The following is a 23,739-nucleotide window of genomic DNA, read 5'->3' on the forward strand; positions in this document are numbered from 1 at the left end:
AGGCTCGTAGTTACTTTTGTGCCTTCAGATATAAAAAGAATAGTAAAAAATTTTTAATGCAGAGATAAAATAGATGAAGCAAAGAAGTAATATATATTTTAAACTAGAAATCTCGTTGAAATAATGAGACACAGAACTTTTAATTAACGTGTCTTGAACACTTACTGTGTGTGCCAGGTGCTACACTGCTTTATGTGCATTATCTCCTGTAACGCTCTTAACAACTCTTGAAATTTGTATTAATTCCCATGCTTACCTGGCAAGAGAGGAAACTGAGGCTTTGAGAGGATAAGTGCCTTGACCAAGGTCACATAGCTAGTAAGTTGCAGGTCAGATTTAGGTCTTTTTGTTCTTAATTCCTATGTCACTCAAGGAGAGATTTTAAAAACCAATAAGGGCTAAACAACAGGAAATAAAACAAAAAAACTATATGCCACTGTTGGTAGAATTATAAAATGGTGCAACCACTATGGAAAACAGTAGAGAGGTTCTTCAAAAAGTTAAAAATAGAACTATCAGATGATCCAGTCATCTCACTTCATATTCAAAATAACTGAAAGTAGGGTCTCGAAGAGATATCTGTGCACTCATGTTCATAGCAACACTGGTTCCAATAACTAAGAGGTAAAAGCAACTGAAATGTCCACTGATGGATGAATGGATACACAAAATATGGTAAATACAAACTGTGGAATTTTACTCAGCTTTAAAAAGAAGGAAATCCTGTTACATGCTACAACATGGATGAAATTTGAGGACATTATGCTACATAAAATAAGCCAGTCACAAAAAGACTAATGCTGTATGATTCCACTTTATATGAGGTACCTGTAGTGGCTAAACTCATAGAGACAAAAAGTAGAATGGTGGTCGCCAGGGGCTGGGGAGAAGGGAGAGTGGAGTGTTATTATTTAATGGGTATGGAGTTTCAGATTTGCAGGATGAAAAAGTTATGGAGATTCATTTCACAACAATGTGAATATATTTACCACTACTGAACTATACACTTAAAAATGATTAAAATGGTAAATTTTATGTTTTACCACAAAAAAATCCCACACATGCTAAAACAACAACAACAACAATAACAACAAAACCCTTAACCCTCAGCTATTTGATATGCAGAAAAAAGAGAATTTTTCATTGGAAGAATACTAACACAGGAGTTAGAAACAATAGATCCATTGATTATTCAAGTCACGCTGTTACTTAAAACTATTTTCTTACCCCAAAGGAAGTGTTCCAACAACATCCACATTGTATGATTCATGCAAGTTAAACCCAGCTGAAATGCCAGTTCCCATTACCACCTAAAACAGACACAAATCAAAATGTACTTTTATAGATGAAAATTAAAATGCCACAAGAATGAGTTTCAGTTTGTTAGCCAAGCCAAACCTATTCTCACTTTAACTTTTAGTTTTATAAGAAGAATTATAGTTAGCTTCCAACAATTCTAACTTCTCCTAACGACTCTATCCGCAAAATTAAAATGGACTCTAGGCTTGGAATTCTCTTTATTTTGGTCTGTTCTACGCTGAGGTGTGTGGCTAGTTGACTGCAAACAGAAGAGGCCATAAAACTTTTCAGGTGCTGGCTTTGCCTCTGGGGCAGGAAAATGAGTCTCTGGCCAAGGTGGCATGAGTAAAGGTCACTGAAATGTGTATTGTGAGGGTGGTGCAATGGCAGTGTATCATCATAAAGTGCATGTTTGGATTCGACAGCCCTCCTGCAGACCCTTCTTCCAGGACTGCTGCACCAAGCCTGGTCAGAGCGCCCTAGGGCTGTCTCCTCCCATTTCGGTCAGGATCAGAGTGAAAATGTCCATCACACACAGGTGTCACTGTACATACATCTTCCTGGATTGTCAGGGCATAGGTTTAGTTGGTGTGTAAAGTACAATCTTAGTGAGCTACAAGAAGAGAAAAATAACAAGATAGCATTTTTCTTTATTCTGAAGAACTATTGCTATAGAACTTTCTGGGTGGGTTATCTAGGAGAGAAGGAATTAGGGCTGGCCAGGAAGGGGAGCCAGTCCCTCCGGTGGTGGCAGCAGCAAGGAACCAATAAGGTAAACTTATTATGAGACACAGCAGCCTGAGAGACCAAGCATATGGGTGCTTCTGGCCCCTTTGATGAAATGCCCCTTCTTTGTTGGTCACCATATGTTTGCCACCCTTAACTGTATTTGTTGTGTGTCTCATACTGGGGGAATGCCCAGAATATTTAAATTCACAGGATAAATATGGCTCAAGTGCCTGAAGCATCAACTTCAGAAGCGGTAAATAATTTAAACCACTGTTTTCCTATCAACACACCCAGATGTGTTATGAAATAGAAAGCAAAAGTCAAATACATTTTTATGATAAAAAAATTTTATGTTTAAAGGGAGGGATAATGACTGTGTCTCAAATTTTCCAGTATGGCTTCTCTTTCCCTTGCTCTAAGAAGAACTTAAAAAAAAAGCCCAGGGGAGAAGTTAAAAAACATTGATTTACTGTAATTGCAATATAGAATTCTGGAAAACATTGCCCTGGGAAACATGAAGAAACCTTTAAAGGGAACTTTGAAAATGGACAGAGTTAGGAACTCAGTCAGGGAAGGTGATCTTTTACTTTATAATTAGAGCTTGCCTGTCTCCCTTGCCATGCAAATGAACTGAAAACCTTGTGCTCCTAGAGGAAACAGGAACTCTGTCCGTCCTAATGAGAGAACAGGCTTTGAAACTGCTAGAGACCAAGTCCTGTTGGGATGCAAAGGAGACCAAAGCAAGGAGAAGGATCAAAGAGATTGGCTTTCTTGAGAGCTATGATACCACCCAGCTGTTCTTGTGGAACTTTTGGCTAAATTTGGATCAGACACCTATAGGTTTTATTTCTTATCTTTATGGTTGCCAAATTGTGAACCAAGATGCCCCAGAGTGCCAAGGGGAACTCACCAGGACACTGTGGAATATAACTTTCAAGGGGAAACACAGTGACATCTGTCAGACACTGCAAACTTCTATTTTGAGGTAGTTCACAGTTTTTACTACATTCCTTTCGATCGCATTATATCTTTGCAAAACTGGGCGTTCAGCTGTTTCTGTGGTAAAAAGCAGGTATCATGCAAAATCAAAGTGAACAGGAACGAGGGGAGCAGTGGCCATATGATTTCAAGGTTTGAAGAGCTGTGAAGTGCCCACTATAATAGTGGTTATTTAAGAACATAAATATATATTTCATTTTAATTTATGTGCATTATATTTACAAACAGTTCCTAAGTTGTTAGACATATATATGTATTAAGTTGTTTGGATCCAACTACTTAATAAATGAAGCTGTTAGGTATTTCATTTGGCCTAGGAGTGCCAGGAATCGAGATAGTTTGGAACCTTTGTGTTTTGCTTTTTTCAAAATTGAAACAGCTTAATTTTTTTCAAGTTATTAAAGTTATATGTGTTCATTATAAGACAATTAGACAATAAAAACTTTGAAGAAGAAAAAATCTTCTCTAATCTCATCACTCACAGATAATTCATATTAAAATATTTATGGGTAGTTGTCACCTATATATTATAAATCATCTATGTCAATGTTCTAATGCTTTTTTTGTGTGTGTTGGTGTATCTGTAAACGTTCCCCTTGACAAATTCTAATGTTCTTTTGGCAGAACTGAGAGAAAAAAGGTCTAATTCCCTGTTCCTCCCCGTCCACTTCTAAATCCCTCACAGAAATAGCTGAAAGTTGACTTACCGCAAAGAACTCTAAAGGAATGGGTGCCGGCAATTTCTCTTTAAATCTCTCATTAAACTCCTTGCCACCCAACAGCAAACCAAAAACCATCAGCCCGACGCCTAGGGAACACACGTTGAGGTTTTTAACATTCTGCAACACAGCAACTGTACTCTGCAACACAGTGAACACTGGGTGTTTACATCAAGCAATAGCCCCCCGAACAAAGACATTCTAGTGCACGAATTCACACCAGCCATCCCATTACTGGACATTTCTAGTTAGAAGTTCTCAGGCTAAAACCTCTCTCTTTGTAGCTTCCACCAGTAGGAGGCATTTTTACCTGGTCATACAACTTGAAAGTTGGAATTCTTACCCAGCAATCTTACTGTGTTCTTTGATATGCTAATGTGTCAATGTAGTATTATAAAATTCAGAAAAGTAATCCTTATACTGAGTCTTGAGCATCAGGAAAGGATTAAGAGTTGATGTCAACAAAATAATCCAAAGATAAACACACAGAAAAGCTTTCAGGGCTGAAAGAGAGAGAAATCATTGTTGGTAGATGAAAGAGGAATCTGGCGCGCTTTGAAGGCAAGAGAGTGCTGAAGTTTGGAAAGATACCCAGGAGAGTTAGAGAAGAAAGTTAGAGAAGAAGAGAGTTAGAGCCATTTAATCTATCCTAGGGTTGCAGTCTCAGCCCCCAAATACAATCAGTACTCCTCCGGACCCTGGGAAAGTAGGTCACCACTGAGCCAGGCTACACACCTTTCCTACCAATGCCTAGAGCGTACTCGGGGGCTCGTCGGCTCTATTTCTTCTGTGACAAGGCATTTAGAGAAATCTCAGAGTAAGAAGCATGTTACCTACCAGCTGTTATGGGAAATGAAGAATTTGGTTATTTGGGAATGTTTCTACCATTTGAGCCATTCTAATCTATCAAGGACACAATTTCAATGTCTCTTCCTAGACTCCTACTCTAAAGGTCTCCGTATTCGACTTTCATAAGAAGCCTGTGCCTTTTCTTCATATCACTGAACACAATTTGTAGTTTACTACATATTTATGCAGTTAATGGTTTCCCACCTGTCTTCTCATTGGACTGTGAGCTCCAAGAGGGCAAGGGCCACACTTGCCCACTGATGTGCCCAGCACAGTGTCTGGCACCTAAGTACCTACAATGGCTATAGGTCCTTCTGTCCAAGAGGAGTTTTAGCAGCATCTCAGAAGTTGTATTATGTAGCACTGTGACTGTCATTTGGTTCTAATTATTTCATAATTTCCTTTACTCGTGGTTTATTTAGAAGTTGTTTCTTGGTCTCTAAACGTATGGGGATTTTAAAGCTATATTTAGTTATTAAGTGCTAATTATAGTACACTGTGTGAAAAATATAAAAATTTTAGAATTTGTGATCAGTTTAAGTTTCAACATAATTGATTATTATCATTATTCCCTATGTGCTTACAAATAATTTATGTTTTCTCTGATTTGGGTGCAAGGGTCTATACACATTTTAGTAAACTGGATAACTGTGTTAGTTACATATTTTATAGATTAACTTACTTTTTTGCCTGCTTGAGTAAGCAGTTTTTGAGAGATAGGTTCTCTGAATGCCTTTAAATTATTTGTTAGTTCCCAAAGAGAACATAATTCAGTCTTAAGGAAATGCCGTCTCTTTAGCTACTTAGGGTGAAGATGTAGTCACCAAATATAGACCCACCAAAAAATTCCCTGTGAGGTAGGCAGGAGCACATATTAACAAAATGGGACTTTAAGGCTTAATTCCTTTTCTAAGCGCTCTTTGCAGAAGAACCTTAGAATAACTGAATCTCTTCCATTTGATCGAAATTCTTGGAAAAAAGAAAAGTGAGCCTTGAAGAGAAGGAGGAAAAATAAAGAAGGAAAAATGGTACCGGTGAGTTGCTTACTTACATACACCACTGAAAAGATGCCACTGTACCGCTTCGTTTTAACGCCGAACAGATATTTCAGCATGGAGGTGAAGACGTGCACAGCTGCTGCGGTGGTGAACCCACGCACCAGGGGCTCTGTGAGGTAGATGGCCACAAACCCAAACCTACAGACTCCTAGGCAAAACTGGTTTTTTTAATGACAAAGAGACAAATAGATCAAATGATAGATCAGGAAGTTAAAACCAACAGAAAACACACAAAGGTTCTTTCCAGACCATTTTCTAACACTGCGAACTTGTACCTGCAGCAGTTAAGCAGCTGCAGGTTACATAGTCACTGGTTACACAGCAAACAATGGAAGGTTTGGAGTGGCTTGGGGTCCCAAAGAGCACTGGGCACACTCATAGTTTCCCTGTCCCTCAGAACTGGGGACATGTTTAGTCAATGTCACTTCCTGTTCCTTCCACGCAGATAAGAGACACCCTCTTTCCATTACTAACCAATCCTTCTTCAAGCTTTTCTTACTTTTTGGAATCTCCAAAACCAACTGAAGCTTGCTAGTTCCTAATAAATATCAATTTAAGTAAGGTGTGCAGTCGAACCGGTATTGCTGAGAGCTATCAACCTTGAGCACTGGATTTTTGCAGGCTGACACTGCCCACCATGTAGACCAGTCAAGGGTGCTCGATAGATATTTATGAAATGAACAAATGAGAGCCCATTTCCCTATCTGTGGGTCTTACCTGAATGATTCCTGAAAGTAAGGTCACAGACATGGCAACTTTTACTCTCAAGGCATCTCTTGCTTCTGTACCATTGGTTGCGTTTACTCCTCCTGGGATGACTATATCATCTGGGACTAATCGAACAGCCACACCACCAATCATCAGGCTAATAACAGCAAATGGACCTGAAATAACAAAGCATTAATCAGGAAAATCATCTTCAGTGTATCTGATGTGATTTTGCCAGTAGCTAGGAGACACAGGTGAGGTCAATAAATTATCGTTGAAACAAAATGGTGCTGGTCTCCTTCAGCAGTAAACCACTGTCCCTCTGTGTGTGCAGAAGGCATTCTCCAAAAATGACCATGATAATATCTTCCATCCCACATACTGTTTTAGAACCTCGACATTTCCTCATTAGAGGGTCATCTTATTCCTCTCTTCTTGAATCTGGGTAGATTTGTGACATTTTAGTAACCGAAAGAATGCAGAAGTGACTTCTGAGGCTAGGTAACAGAAGGTGACTAGCTTCCACTTGAGAGCTGTAAAACTTGCTTGTGCTGGAGCCCAGAGTGTAGAAAGCTGCAATTGGGATCACATGGAGAGAAGGAAGATGGGAGAGGGGAGGAGGGAGGAGGAAGAAAAAGGAGACAGAGAGTGGAGGAGAGGGTGAGAGGGAATGAGAGAGATAGAGAGGCAGACAGAGACAGACAGAGACAGACAGAGGCAGACAGAGACAGACAGAGACAGACAGAGACAGACAGAGATTCAGGCTTCCTATAGCTGCTCTAGCCCCAGTTCCCATCTGACTCTCAACTGCATGGAGACCCTGAGCCAGAACTGTCCAGATAAGCATTTCCCAAATCCTGCCCCACAGGAACTGTGAGAGATAATGAAATGATTGCTATTGCTGTTTTAAGCTGCTAAATTGAGGAGGTTGGGTGTTTGTTATCTAGCAATGGACATCTGAAACACTGTGCGTGAGTTTGCTGATGGCAGCCTCATGCAGCACCAACACTATTATGAAACCCATATAAATCTGATCCTAAATACCATTAAACCATGTATAATTCAGAGCCTAAAATCAAATGAAAATGCAATACATTCATAGTAATTAGGAACTTGCAGTACCACTAATAAAATAAACAGGAAAACCAGATGTAAGCAAATTATATTATGAACTGAAGCACTTATTTCAACAACTGCTCTTTTTAGACCAGAAAATTGTCTTTTTTTCATTATGCCAAGATTATAAGAAAGCTGTTAGTTCTAGAAATCTTAGGGGGAGTGTATTTTTTAAAGCAGTATGCAGTAACAAGCAGATGTTCCAGTAACAAACATGTTATTTCTTTGGTACATTGCAAAGCTTAGACATCCAGAAGAAAAGGTACTACATTATCAAGTGTCAGCTTTTACCTATGGATATGTGTCTGGAGGTTCCGAAAAAACAATACATGATAACAGGGTAAAAGGAAGAATACAGGCCAAACACCGGAGGCACAGCTGCCAACATTGCGAAGGCTAAACCTGTGGGATTAAAACCAAACAGAAATAGGAGGATCATTAGAAAACAAAGCATTCAATGTGTTTTTATATCTTGCTAAGAATATTATAGTGCAAAGATTTTTTATCATGCTCTCTCCATTTATGTTCCCAATGAGTTCCTTTTTCCTGTTTGGATTGTTTTCTATCCTTCTTGAAGCTTCATGTGTATTGACCTACTTTGTTTACTGGTGAGCCTTACTGTAGGGGAATTGGGTGAGCAGCCAGCATCTTCATTGGGGGAATCCCCAGTTTCTTGAGGGGCAATTCACTGTCTGCCTTGGACTATAAGTTCTCTTTGGAGCTGAAGAGGCCAGGAAGAGCCTTCGTTAGCTCACAGTTCAATGTGTAGACTTTTACTTAGTTCTCCTGACATCTTTCAGTATTTTCATCCTACCATCCATTGCATGGGGGTAGATGTGGGGACCTGAGTGTCTATGTGTTACTTATTACATTGACTTTCAATCAATTCTCTTGCTTCTAGCTCTCGCCTTGACTCTCACAGTTGACAATGATTGGAGCCTCCAATTTCCCAATGTTCTGCAGGGCAGGCACCTAACTATTAACTTCCTCCCCTCTGATCAGTTGTCACTTGTCCATTGGTTGCCATCATTTTTTCCCCTGCTCCACGATGTCTACTCTCTCATTTTCTTTGCCCTTGCTAGTTTACCATTTCTATTCCTTTTAGGGGGATTTTAAGTGAATTAGGGATAGAAGCATGTATTCAATCTGCCATGCTTAACAAAGTTTCTTTACTAATTTAAATAATCAACCACAAGAAATTAACTTACCATCGCTTAAATCTATATCTTTGCTATATTTTGTTTTTCATATTTACCTATCTTTATTGACTAGTGATAGAAAAATACCTTTTCCATATAAATTTGTTTGTGGGATGACTGACACCTCTCAGCAATGCTCAACCTACTGGATTATTCCGTTTTGAAAATTTCTTCCTTTCTATAATACCACATGCTCCTGGTTCTTCTTCCCCCTTTCTAGATACTTCTTTTCAGTCTCTTTTGCTGGTTTCTCCTTCTCTCTTTGGCCTTTACTGTTGAACAAAGCTTGATCTTGACTCCCTTCTCTTTTCACTCCACATTCTCTCCTTTGGTGGCCTTGTCTATTGCCATGGTTTAAATGATACCTATATGTTAAAGATTCCCAAGTTGATATCTCTAGCCCATGTTTCTCTTTTGAGCCCATCACTTATTAAATATAAACATGAAATGTCCTTTTGTCTACCTCACAAGCATCTCAAATTTAACATGTGCAAATTTACCCTTCAGTTCCATTCTTCCCACAGTTTTTATTATGTCTGCAATTGACACCTCCATTCCTCAGGTGTTTGAACCAGAAATTTGAGACTCATTCTTGACTATCCCTCTTCTTCACTGTCCCCACATCCAACTCATTAGCCCAGAAATTTTAAAGTAACTCTTGACACATCCTGCTTTCTCATTCTCCCCCAAATCAATACGATAGCCAGTCTTGCTAATTTTAAAATATAGCAAGATATTTAAAATATGCCGTAAAATGTAGTATCATTCTAATTCTTTCCATTTCTACAGTCGCCACCCTAGTTTAAGATGAAAGAAGGCTAACAGGTCAAAAGTAAATTTGTGGAATGGCATTTTAGTGAAACCTCAAGTAGGCAAAATCCCAATAGTGTCTCTGAAGCCTCAGTTTGCACAGGTTCACTGTAGCCATCTCCTGTAGCTTTGCCAGTTCAACCTGACTGAAGGCCAGTTTAACATCAGATACTGAGCCTCTGTCTGCTTCTCTCCCTACACTCACCTCTGTGTTGATGCCTAAATGGCTGTGGAAAATTATCCTAAACCTGGTTTAAGGTTTTTGTTTAATAGACTTAATAGACATAATAGATCAGCCACTTGGAAAATTTAAAACTTAGCTAACTGATCATTAGAAGAAGTGATTTTTTTTTTTGACAAATTAATCATTTGGTAATTAATTTTTGGCAAATTAGAGAAGGGAATAGGTTTTTGGCCAGTTGACCTAGAGGCTGTTGGAGCCATTATCACTCTTGCCTATACTGAGTCATTGTCACCTCTAATTGTCTCCCCACATTCACTCCGGTGCCCTTTCCATCAACCAAATCCATTCCTCACACAGCAGTCTCAGTGACCTTTTATAAAGATAACCCAAGTGAAAAGCACGCTGATAGTTTTCATGGCATTCAGAATGAATCTCGAAGTGCCTAACAAGGCTGGGCAGACCTGCCCTTGCCTGCCTCACCATGTTAATTCTTCCGATCAAGTCTTTAAACACCCAATTCTTTTCTTGCTAAGTGCCTTCACAGATGCAATCCCTTCTGCTTGAAATGCATTTCCTCATTCTTTACCTGCCTCCTACTAATCCTTCAGGTCTCAGCTCAAATCTCACTTTCTTAAAGAGGTTTTTGTGATTTAACTACTTAAACTAAGTGTCCCTGTGATTACCTCAAAGTACTCTGTATTTTCCCCAACAGTGTTTAACATCATTTGTAATTAAAAACGTACATGTGTTTTTATTTGCTTCACGTCTCTCTCCCTGATTGGAGAGTTAGTTGGTTCCACGAGGACAGGGAGGGCTAGGCAGATGCTTGACAAACAAGTGTAAACAGATGAATAAATTAATAAAATTTTCTTCAGCTCTTATATCGCATATAGAATCACGTAGATGCAGAGGAATTCAGTATTTCAAAGTCCCTTGTAATTAGAATATGAACTTATAGCCAAGAACCTTAACGACAACAATACCAATGGCATGTTCATTGAGTGACTGACTAACCCAACCAGTTCCTAACTATGCTGATCTGTGAAATAGTATCACCGCATTCCACATGATACTATCTCTGGGGCTTTTTAAGGGTTACATATTTCTAAAGAATTCCTTTAGACAGGCAAAGGTTACTAGAATGATAAGATAAAAACTGTGAATTTGCAATAATGATGAAATTAAACAGAAAAAAAGTCAAGCAATTGTTTGAGAAGATGGTAGTAAGAGAAATAAAAAAGAAATAAATATATTCTACTGACCTTGAGGAAGCTGAAGCACTCCTGTGCTTATGCCTGAGACCAAGTCACCCAACACATACTCCTTGAATTTGTATGCTGGCAACCACTTAGTTATGGGTAAGAACATATAAATGATATTTCTTATTTTCTTAGGAGTACATCTGGGAAGACAAAGAAAGATAGATTAAATGAGGAACATTTCTGTAGAATTCAAACCAAGGCATTTTCCTTTCCTTATATCCTAGAGATAAGTGAAAATGCACCATTGGTATAGATGATGACCTTTTCACTCTGCAGAGATCAGAGACAAGAAGAGCTGCTTCTTGCATTTTTTTTTTTTTTGCATGGGAACATCTAAATTTGCTCCATAATAATGCTCTACAACTGACCATGAAAAATAATAAAAATTTATCTTCAAAATAATTGAGATAACACAGAAGCTATTATTTTAAAAACAAAATCCTTAATGTACTTCCCGTATTGGTACAAAAGCCAAGTAGGGGAATTACTTACTGATCAAGTTAAATTTTTGAATGTGGAACCACTGACCAGCAGCTTCTCATTTAGTTTTCCCCATCCTTATAAAATGAAGGAAGTTTAGACAGGTATTCTGAGCTTAATTAACATGAGTTTATTGCTCTGAGATCTTTGATTAGGTAAACTCGAAATATCATTTGTCACTGGAGTGTAGTAGTTGAGTCCATGTCTGGTTGTCCTGGTTAGGTGGAACATCATGCTGATAAAACCAAAGTCCTGAATTTTATCCCTATATAGTCCAATTAACTTTGATACATAGTCTATGTTCTGGGTCTTAGTCAGTCCTTTTGCCAGACTATACCAATAATCAAAGACATCACTGACTTAGAGTATAGACAGATGAGTTCTATTTTCAATGACAGCCTTAAGTCCTCCTGGTGACAAGAAAGTAACTTATTCCATTCAAAAGATAATACATTATTGCAGCATGCACGCTATTTTATATAGTGTCTTTAGTGGTTAAGAGTATCTGGTAATTAGATGAAAGAAGATATTGTAAGCAAAATGTGGGGCCACTGTGGCAAAAGCAATAAATCTGAGTGAAACAAACTGGATTTGATACCTTGTTTAGAAAATTGAGGTATTAACAATAGCTACACTTATATAGTGCTCTCCATATGCCTAACCCTCAGAAACTCTATAACGTGAGTAGTCTTATTATCTCCATTTTACAGAGCAGGAAACTCAAGCACACAGCTGGACTAGAATTAAAACTCAGACAGTCTGATGCCAGTATTTGTGTTTTTAACCTCTCCTGATGATCATACCTAGAGCACAGGGCCACTATGAAGCTTAAATGGGCAGAGCACAGAAGGTGTGGTCTCAGGGGTTCAGGAAGCAGTAATAAGATGGTTCAGTTTTGAAGTTCGGGAGCTATCAATAGGCACACATGTCAGGTACACATGTATTAACATTCCCAGGCCTGCAACATGGCCGTGTATGTGTTTACAATATTAAAGAGTCATAGGTCCTTGAGAGCTTAGGTTGAGGACTTACGTTAGGGGTGTTGCCAAATGGGCTAGAAATCAAGGGTAGAGAAAAAGACAGGTTAGAACATTCCTGAGAGACAAAAGGAAGAGGTGGATATTTTGAAGGTGGTGAAGAATTGGAAAGCGGGTTATTTATATAAATCTTTACCCAGACATAAGGCAAGTAGAGATTTAATAAATATGGTGAAATGCATGATAAAGCCCGTGTTCAATCAAACACCTATCACTGACTGAACCTTGTGGAAGCTCTGCATGTCACAAATGCTTACCATTCATTTTATCTCCATTTCACGAGATTTTCCTTATATATTTGACCTTGCTTCTTTCATAACTGAATGACAGAATAAAAGAAATAAATAGGTTAAAACACAACATACGTGAATGCCTGTTTCAGCTTATCCCCAATGGAATCTGGGATCTTGTCTTTCTTGTGCAGTCTTTCTTGGAGGACCGGATGACTAAAGATAGGCCTTTCCACATAGTACCTCTGGGTTGCTGCGAGGATTTCATTTTCTTCAGCATGATCCATAGTACTCTGAAATTATTCACCAACAGCAGGAGACAAGCATTTCCTGAGTGTCACTAAGAGGAAAAATAAAAACTCTATCTCAGATGCCAAAATCCTACTGATGACTGTTCCCAAGTATCTCTTCCTATCTAAGTTCTTCTGAGGGCTTCTTCATCTTGGACACCCCAGAGCACCTAACATAGTTATCTGTACATAGTAGGCAATAATAAATGAAATGGAATCAAAATCAGTAAAAATCAAATGTGACTTATTCCCTCCCAGGGCAATGAGTGGGTAACGTGTACACTTTTAACAAAAATTTGTATTAAATTAAATGGCTGAATATTGCAGTCAATTGGCTCTAGGTCCATATTAGGGGACTTGTGAATCAAGACAATTCTGATCATTTATATGTTAAAAATAAAATAAAATAAAATAAATAAAATAAAATAAAATAAATAGGGGCAAGATCAGTCCCTAGGTTTTTTTGAAGGTATATTAGCCTCCTTTCCAATTCTGTATTCACATTTGATTACTCCTTAAATGGACCTATGGTTCAGAGCCGAGGCTTATATATCTCCATGAGGGAAGTCCCTGGTGACTTTTGTGAAAGGCTATAAGTTAAAAACATCAATGCAATATCATAATATTGTTTTAAAACTGATTATGTTGACATGTATAAGACTATTAGAATGGTTGACTTTTTTTGTTATATATTAATACTACTTATATGGGTAAAAGAAATGATTAGGAATAAAAACCCAATATTTACACAAATGAAAGCATGTACAAGAATATTTATTGCAGCTTTATGATAATGAAAAATAAGAGAAAATCCAAATGTCTACCTATATGCAATAAAAACTAAAGTTTTGTATAGTCATAAATTTAATGCTATGCAGTAGTTAAAACAAGTGAACTAATTCTATATATGTCACTATCAAAAAATCTTAATTTTCAAATAAAAATGCAAGGCGCGGATGGATACTTCCAGGATTCAGTTTTTTAAACAAAGTTTAAAAACCTGTAAAGTAATAATATATGTTATTTATAGACACATATGTATGTAGTAAATGAATAAAAGCATGCATGACAATGATAAACACTGAGATCAGGATGGTGCTACCTTTGGAGAGAAGGGGAATGAGATTCAGAAAAGATAGGGAGCTTCAACTAATTGCACCTGCAATGTTTTAGTTTGTAAAATATGAATTGGCACAAAGACAGCAAAATGTTAAGATCTGATTAAGCTCTGTGGTAAGTAAATTGGTGCTTGTTACGTGACTCTTTGTATTTCTTGGCATATTTGAATTATATACCCTATAATAAAAAAATTAAGGGCAGAACAACAACAACTAGAGCCAGTGTTCCCAAGTGAAGGAAGTTAACAGCAGAAAGGATGGGTTAGTGTGAGTTAATGGTTAATCGGGTTATCTCTCTGGTGAATGCGGGAATGTGGACGTTCACCAATGCTGGTCAATACAACTCCCTCACGGTAAGAAGTTAGTTTTTCACCGAACTGAAATTACACGCACAATGAAATCAGATTTGTGCGATCGGCCACAGAACATCATGCAAAAATAAATGCCTATGTCCAGGGAGGTTAAAAATTCAAGAGAATAAAAGAGAACTCTAGCATCAAATGCAATGAAGTACTAAGGATGATATGAAAAGATTAGTCTGGAGAAAGATTTTTGCAGCAGAATCTGACAAAGACTGTATCTCTTTTGTTTTAGGCCAGCAAAACTGGTTGGCAATCCCTCATCTAACTTTTTATGGCTGCTCTAGGAACACATCTTAATGCCCAAGAATAATTGGGCTGATGTATGTGAGCGGAGTTTGACACATAGCAACGCTACCACTCTGCCTTCCACCTGCCCCCAACTTCTCTGAAACATTACATGACAGCACTGTAGAACTGTTTGTAATTCAGAAAATCTACCATGCTGCTTTAAGCTTTTGAGCCCATACACAAGAGTTCCACTTACTCTAAGAAATGCCATTTCTTTCCCCTCATTCTCTTTCCATTTCCCCCACACCCTTATCATTGTATCTTTCAAAAGCCTGGTTTTGTTCTCTGCTTCTCTGAAATCTCCCCTCACATATAATCCCCCCATGGACTAGGTCAACATTCATTATGTATCATTTTCCATTTTTCTCCCACTGTATTATAATGATTAGTCTCCTCTTCTAGATTATAAATTCCTCAAGGCAACACCATACCCTGAATTCCCAGGATCTAGCTCAGTCCTTGTCTCTTGGCAGGCACTCACTAACTGATGAATGAATGAATTAAATCTTTGGATTGGTGCCTCATGATTGCTAATAATGTATGCCAGGCTCCCTCTTTGTTATTTCATAATACAGAAGATTAAATCTGTTTTAAATATTTTTACTGCATTACTATTTTTCTTCCTGGATACCTCCTCCTTTGTCTTTTTCCATCTTGTTTCAGAAAGATTATTTCTTCCTTCATTTAGCCATTCAGAAAAAGGCCAGGTAGATCAGACATTTTGCCCCTGTTGCAAAAATAGTTTCACCAATGATTTTACTGTCATCACACACGAATTCGCCCCATTGTCTACGGAATGAATCGTGATGATCATTGCCTAAGGATGTTGTATCATCTACAGTGCAGTGCTGACCACTCATCACAATGGTCTAGGGAAGGTTTTTTTTAAATATATGATTAACAGTTTTTTTCAATTACAGTTGACATACAATATTATATTAGTTTCAGGCATACAACATAGTGATTAAACATTTATATAACTTACAAAGTGATCACCCCAATAAATCTAGTACCCATCTGACACCATATATAGTTATTATAATATTATTAACTATATTCCCTATGCTGTACTTTATATTCCCGTGACTATTTTTATAACTGCCATAGGGAAGGTTTTAAAGCAGTGGTGTCAGGTCCTCACTCTGAACCTCCTGAATTAGAATTTCCATGAGTGGGGCCTGGGCAGTGGACCTTCACTCCATTGGAGTGTGGGCATGAGTCACTGTACCCATATGTAGTAGATTTCAGAGGAATGGAATAGGTTTATACTGAAGTGTAGCAGAGGAAATGAAATATTTCTAAAATATTAGACATTCTTATTCTTATTTTCCAAAGTTCTTTGGCATTCCCAACAGGAATTCCTCATTTATACCCATTACTCTTAAAGCCATTTGTCAACCCCTCATTGCTTCTTCACCATGAACCTCTTAAAATTCTGTTAAGTAGGGCAATTAGATGTATGTTTTAAAAGTGCCCCAGAGAATTCAGATGCTCAGCTAGGTAGGTATTTGACATATTTAAAAATACTGGCTTTCAAGTCTGCCTGAACCCAGTTAAAAAACAACAATCCTTGGGCTATGCAACTGACCAATTAGAGCAAAGCCTCTGGTGGGGGTGGGGGGGAGGGGCTCAGAAATGTTTTAAAAAAGCACCCTAAGATGACTCTAATGAGTAGGGCTAAGAACCACTGGTTTATAACCTAAGAGAGACAGAGAAATAAATACAAAAAAGACATAAAATCAAAAAGAGACATTTGAAAACAAAAGCCAATAATACGCTTTTAAAAAATTAATAATGAATCAGTGACATGATTAAAGCCAGATGAAATCCTTTTAAAAAGTAATCTTTATAATACAATATAACATGATAAAATATAGTATGGCATAATATATAACAGGCTTACTGAAAAAGTACATAAAATAAATTTGAAGAGGAATTTGAAGTATAAGGATATGATTTAGCAATAAAAATCCTTTGATTTCCAACTGTCACTGCAAAATATCATTTTCTCTATTGTTATTATGTTTCTCCTATGTCATTAAATATTTTTCGAAATATGAAAAAAAAAATCCTTTGAATGTCATTCTTTAGGGAATTGGTTCTTAGCCCTAGCTGTACAGTGGAATCACCTGGGCAGTTTTAACTAGTGCTGACACCTGACTTCACTGCCAGGGATTCTGATTTAATTGGTCTGAGAGGCAGGCAGGGATTGAGAGCGTAAAACTCTCTAGGTGATCCTAGTGCTCAGCCAAGGTTCAAAACCACTAAGGGATGGCAGTGTAAACATCCACACCCATCTACTCACCTTTCCTATGAAACAAAAAGAAAAAAACTGACTAAGGTGTAAATAAATTGTATGCAATACATTTTATTACTGTCTTTGCTTATTTGTACCTCTGAAAATTTAATAAAAATTGCAAAATAGGAAAATATTGAGCTTAGGTTTTCAAGCAGTCTTGTTTCTGTTCTTATGTTCTCACAACAAAAGGGAGTTGTGTTAGGTAGGCAGTGCCAACATCTGCCACACTTCATGCAAGTGCAGTCTTAGTTGTTACAAACATATCATTCAGGGTTTAAATTGGGAGTAAATCTCAAAGAAATTTAGATCTCAAAACATTAGATGGATTTAGGAAAGCATTAGGGAATGTACTTTATGTAGGGTTGTCAAATAAAATATTGGATGTCCAGTTAAATTTGAATGTCAGATAAGCAATTTTGACTGTGTATCTTATATTTTTCTTTGCTAAATCTGGCAACCAGAAATCTCAGTGTGTTAGGAAGAGGCAGAGTAAAGAGGAGATTCTCAAATATTTTTGAGGAATTAAGACCCTGGCTCTAGTCTATGTCCTTGAGATAACTAGCAGTTTAGAGATGTCTTAAGTGGGAAAGGAAAGGACTGCTGGGAAGGGTAAGGTCTGGAAAGGAGAAGAGGATATTATAATGAAAAGCTGTCCTTTGGGAGAACTTTTAATGCTCATCAACAATGATTGAATAGTTAAAGCCCTGAAGGCTATCAATAACAACTTTATCAGAAGAACAGAGGCAAAGTAACCAAGGGACCAATGCAAGGAGATCAAATGACCAGACTCTTTATCTGATAGATAATGAGTTTTCAGTATGCTAATTGAAAATATAAATCACCAAGTTGTAAAACAAACCCTCACATGAGAAAAGTCACTTCTGAGATAGCCTAAAGGGACAAATCTTCTGGTAAGCCCTCAAACAAAAATTCTAATGACAGAAAAATCCAATCGACCTAGAGGTTCATTCAGGTCCTGTTTTCCCTAGCTATAAAAAGGGATTTAAAAATAGTTTAGAACATCTTTCATCACAGATTTCTAGATCCAAAAGTAATCTTAGAGATCATCCAATTTAATGCCTCACTTTGTAGGTGAGAAAATGAACTCAACTACACTCACTTAGGGGTAAGTGACTTATCCAGAAATATTCTCAAAATGCAAAACTTATTTCCTATTCAAAGTAATCATCAAATTTAAAAGGCACAGATATTTATAAATAAAAATGATCACAAAACAGCAGCAACATTTTAAACTTCAAACTAAAAGCAAGAAGTAGTTGCTTGCCAATAATGAAGATTCACCATGGTTTTGAGGAAGATGCTCCACATTGGAGGAAAAGGTCGAGGTCTAGCCCTAGTTCTACACCTCAAGCACCTGAGCCGTTCTACACTATGATAACAGGGTCAACTCGATCAGGAGTTTCCATACTTGGAAGCACATCAGAATCATCTGGCGAGCTTGAAACCACAACTTTCCCAGCCTTTTCAGGATTCTAACTTAGTAATTCTGGAACCTGTATTTTTTATTGAAGTGAGATTGATAGACAACCTGTTTGGAAACCAGACTGTAAGCTCCATGAGAGCAGAAACCCAATACAGTTGATTTCTGTAAAGTGACTGTTACACAGGCTTCAAAAATGCTTGTTGAATAAATATGGAAAAATAACTTGCCTCTCTGGGTCTAAGTTTCCTTATCTTTAAATAACATTTCCAGTGACATTTTAAAATTAGTATTAGGCAAGTTTGTTCAAAATGCCAATTAAATCTTTGTGCTTAAACTAGGATGGATTCAGTTGTCTAAAACAAAGCACACACACACCAGTTCAATAACGTTTTTCTTTAAGTTTGACAGTGAGTGATTAATCTTCATTGTGCACTGGAGGTATCAGAAAAGAGCGTCTCAGAGCATCCATTTGCCTATTCAAAGTAATTAACTTACATCTTTACAACTCTAAAAATGCAGGTTAGTTACCCTTTTAATTTCAACTATCTGATTCCCAAATTTAACTCTATCTTTCACATAATTTCTCTATGGGCATCAGCACGAATAACTAACAAAAGTAAATGTTATTTATTATGAAAGGTTTCTACACTTCCCAGGGCAACAGGACATAAACTTTTCTATAATGTACACAGCATATAGAAAAGTCTTCATGAATTATAGTCCAGAGAAGTAATTTTTTCTAAACTCTTGAATTTTCAACCTCCTTGGACATAGTCATTTTCCACTTTCAAAAAGCAATTTGAAAAAGCTGCTTCCTCTTCTCTATACTTCTGGGACTCTTAACACAACCAGGATATATTATCTTCTTTCCCTTATTGATAATCATTGACTAATTGCAGTGGCTGAACACGTTGGACAAGCAAAGGCCCTAAAATCTATGCAAGCTGATCCTGAACGTAAATCGTAAGCTCTATGAGGGCAGGACCATAGTCTCTGAATACTCAGCACACAGTCTGGCATGCCGCAGGCTCCCAGACATTTGTTGACTAAATGCTCTCTTGAGTGTATTTGAGAGGTGAAGGACAAGTTTCCTGAGTATTTAGCCTGAAGTTAAATATTAGCACCCATCCTTTCCCTCTTCTTTTATATTTATCTTCCTCTGGTAAAAGATTCTTAGATTAATATTCAGATAGGCAACACCCTAAGGTAGGCTTTGGGTTCAGAAGGACTGTATTTGGAGGCTGGAACTGGCACTTCACAACCATATGTTTTTAGCTAAAAGCTTTTTGTCATTTGCTTCTCCATAAATGGCAGTTACAAGTGTACGCTGTGGAATCACACAGACCTCAGTTCCACCTGGCTTCTGCCATTATGACAGGATATCCAGCAAATTATTTGATCAAATTATAAGTAGGATGACTGTAAGTCCTGCCTGAGGCTTGCTGTCCCAGAGTAATTATTACTTCCAAGTACCCTGGACTGGAAAATTACGTTTCCTTCAGATCTGTCAGCTATAACACTGAGATAAAAATAAAACCTCATTAAAGATCTGTGAGGAACAAATTAGAAAATGTTTCTAAAGTATTATCGTGGGGGCCTGGCACACAGTAAGTACTCAATTTTTGTGACTGATTATTATTATTACTATGCACAGAGTACCTAATTTCCCTCAACCTCAGGTTGCTCATTTCTAAATGGGGATAATTATTTTTCTTTATTATTTAATTGTCTTTTTGAATCACTATTATATTCACATGGCTCAAAAATTCATGTGTAAAAAGAGAGTGAAGTCTCACTTTCATTCCATGGCTGGGAGGCAACCAGGGTGTCTGTTTCCTGTGTGTCTTTCCAGAGATATTTTATACACAAGCAGATATGAATATACAGTCGTCTTCCCATGAATGGTAGTATAACTTAACAATATCTGCACCTTGCTTTTTTTTCACTTAATAAAATACCTTGGTGATCTTTCCATATAGGTATTAAAGAGCTTCTTCTTTTATTTGTTTTTTAAACAGCTGCATAGTACGCTATTGTATGGATATTCCATAATTTGTCTTAGCTAATTCTCACAGTGCTTGTACAGAGGACTGATCTCAGAAATATAAAGCACTTAGAATAAGGTACTTGATCGATATTTATTATTACCTTTTTAATCATTTTATGCTTATTTCCTTTTACCTGCTCCATTTCTGGCGGCCTTGGGTCTCCATTTACTCATTTATTCAGTAGAAATTGCATTTTACTGACCCTCTACTTCTATGTTTGGCTATAATATGCAAGCTGACTACTTAGAGATAAACAAGCTATGGTACGTGCCCTTGGAAAATTTGTCATCAAATGTCTTTGCAGCAATCTACATCCTTTTAAGGATTTCTTATAGGTGTGTAGAGGCATATGATATAATAGAGCATGCAGGGGAACACAGAAAGTTTGGGAGATGGCAGAAAGATTGGCGGAAAGGAAATACTGACATTAGGAAATGAGACCAATGGCCTTTGATATATAAATCATGTTACATGTTACTTTTTCCCTTCTTATTATAAAAGTAATATATGAGCACTGTGAAAATTTGGAAATTTTTCATTTTTCTCAGGCATAAATGATACATATTAAATGTATATTACAAATGCATAAATTTGAACATATATAATGTATATTTACATGGCCGATATACTATCTTAACAGTTTTGCATTAAATTTTTTTACTTAATAATATATCATAAACTTTTTGCCATGTCAGTAAACAACTTCAGAAGCATAATTTTTAGTGGTTGTAAGTTTTCTAAATATATATGTATCATGATTTAGTTAACCATTTTCCTTATTATTAGATACTTAGGCTACTTCCAAATTTTTGCTATTATAAGTGGGATTTTATTTTTATCTGTGTGAGTTTATGTGTGTGATGATAAAAAATAGTTCATATTCAAACAATGTTAATGTTCATTTTAAGTATTGGGTAATTTACAAAGTAAGCACATAAAAACTACAAATCGACTTAAAATAAGATGAATAATAGACATTTCTGTGAGCTTCTTATTTATATATAATAATAGTTAAACATAATTATAGTAGTTAACATTTATTGAGACTGCAATTAAACAATCACAGCATCCATGGAAAGTAAGAATTATCCACATTTTTCAGATTAAGAATCTGTGGCTCCCATGGATTAATAAAAGCTGGGATTGGAATTTAGGTCTGCTCACGTCAGAAACTGTCCTCTTATGTTATACTGCCTCATTAACTGTGTATTAGATTAACAGTGATCTCAACAAAATTAAAAGCAAGATTAGAAGTCAAGGAAGGCTTCAGAGAGGTTACTGGATTTGAAGTACTTGTTTAATGATGGGTAGAAGGGAAAAGTGAGGGCATGCAATTTGGCAGAGAAGTGAAGGTGAAAATTGATAGGAAATGTTCATAGAATACCAAAAGCATCCCAAAGCATTGTGTTTTGGGTGGTTACAGGAAGTGAAACTGGAGAGGTCGAATAAGACCAGGTCTTCTAGGACCATAAAAGGCAGGCTATATGTTCCAATTTGAAGCCACATGCTCTAGTTATTTGACTATGCTCCCATCCTCCTTTGTCCTATATGGAACTACTAGTCAAAGCCACCATGCCATGCAAAAATGATTCATTTCCATTAAAGAAATTGAATCCCTTCCAGCACTAATTTGTTGTAATGCCATAGTTGATAAATTGCAAGATTTATTTTCCAACTAGAAACACTTGAAATATCATTAATACTCACAAGATACACCTCCAGAATCTTGTGGTAAAAAATCTTTGTGATAAAAAATGCAGTAATTCAAATAGATGCTTAAGTTTGAATGACAGATATTTTTAATAAGAAAAAATTCTCTACTTAAGTGAAGATGGAAGAAGAATCTACTGGTTTGCCAGTCATTTCTTCTCCTAAAATAACTTTGGTCAAAAAATACAGGCATGATAAAATTGCAAGTATTGTGGAAGGGCTAATCAGAAAAAGACAGTGACCCCCACTCCCACTACCTCTTCTCCCTAATTCTGGCTCTATTCTCTGAAGCAACCATTTTTTAAAAATTGTTTTGTTTTAGTTCTTCTGGTGGGTTTATTTTATTTTTATTTATTCATTAAAAATTTTTTAAATTAATTTTTTTATGGTACATTGGTTAATGAAATCCAGTAAGTTTCAGCTGTACACTTTAACAGTAAGGCATATATAGACACACACACACACACATATATATATATATATATATATATATATATATATATATATATATATATATATATATATATGTATATGTATATACATTGTGTGTTCACCTCCGATGGTTAGATTTCTTTCTGTCACTACATATTTGACCCCTTTTACACCATCTACCTCCTCCCTCACCATTCCCCCCTCCCCTCTGGTAACAACTAGTCTGTTGTCCATGTCCATGAGTCTCTGTTTGTTTGTCCTGCTCATTTGTTGCTTTTAGGTTTATATCCCACATATAAGTGATATCATGTGATTTTCAACTTTTTCTGTCTGGCTTATTTCACTTAGCATGATCATCCCAAGGTCTGGTCCATCCATGTCGTCACAAATGGCAGTATTTCATTTCTTCTTATATTTGAGTAATAGTCCATTGTGTATATGTACCACAGTTTCTTTAGCCAATCATCTATTGTAAGACATTTCGGTTGCTTCCATGTCCTGGCCATTGTGAATAATGCTATGAACATCAGTGTGCAAATATCTTTTCAGATATGGGGTTTCAAGTCTTTGGGGTAAATATCCAATAGAAGGATTGCCGGATCATATGGTAGATCAACTCTTAACTTTTTGAGGAACCTCTATATTGTTTTCCATAGTGGCTGTACTAATTTGCAGTCTGGTGGGTTTATTTTAACTCTAAATCAGTTATTAGTATTTTGGTTGGGACTTGTGTGGATCTATTCTGTGCCTTTTGCATCTTTGTCCCTGACACTAACTGCTAGTAGACCCTCCAGCCAAAACTGCTCTAGGATTGAGAACTACTGTTCTAAGTAATATAATTATATAGCTATTTTTTAATTTATCAAATTTAGATATTATCTATGAATGCTTACCATGAAAAATGAATATTTAAGTCTCCTTGCTTCCTACTATTTTTGCCAGATTATATTACTATTTTAATTTGTTTACTTATGTAACCAATCTAAGCTAATTCATTCTCTCCATTCTCTCTTTCTGGAATTTCTCTTAGACACTCATTGGAGTTTCCCATTCTATCACTGTAACTTTT

At 36.8% G+C, this 23,739-nt stretch overlaps 1 protein-coding gene across 1 annotated transcript in view; it reads right to left on the reverse strand.

The window, feature by feature from the left end:
- The window catches only part of SLC26A5 (solute carrier family 26 member 5), a 46,476-nt gene that overhangs the window by 12,394 nt on the left and 10,343 nt on the right, over positions 1-23,739 (reverse strand). Inside the window, exons 3-9 of the mRNA XM_039848978.1 lie at positions 12,815-12,972; positions 10,933-11,072; positions 7,769-7,879; positions 6,371-6,537; positions 5,647-5,811; positions 3,735-3,887; positions 1,228-1,310 (exon numbers count right to left, since the gene is read on the reverse strand). Coding sequence (XP_039704912.1) covers positions 1,228-1,310; positions 3,735-3,887; positions 5,647-5,811; positions 6,371-6,537; positions 7,769-7,879; positions 10,933-11,072; positions 12,815-12,966 — 971 coding nt within the window. The 5' untranslated portion in view covers positions 12,967-12,972. The remainder of the gene's footprint in view (positions 1-1,227; positions 1,311-3,734; positions 3,888-5,646; positions 5,812-6,370; positions 6,538-7,768; positions 7,880-10,932; positions 11,073-12,814; positions 12,973-23,739) is intronic.

Source organism: Pteropus medius, unplaced genomic scaffold, assembly GCF_902729225.1.
Source record: "Pteropus medius unplaced genomic scaffold, Ma_sr-lr_union100, whole genome shotgun sequence".
NCBI lineage: Eukaryota > Metazoa > Chordata > Mammalia > Chiroptera > Pteropodidae > Pteropus > Pteropus medius.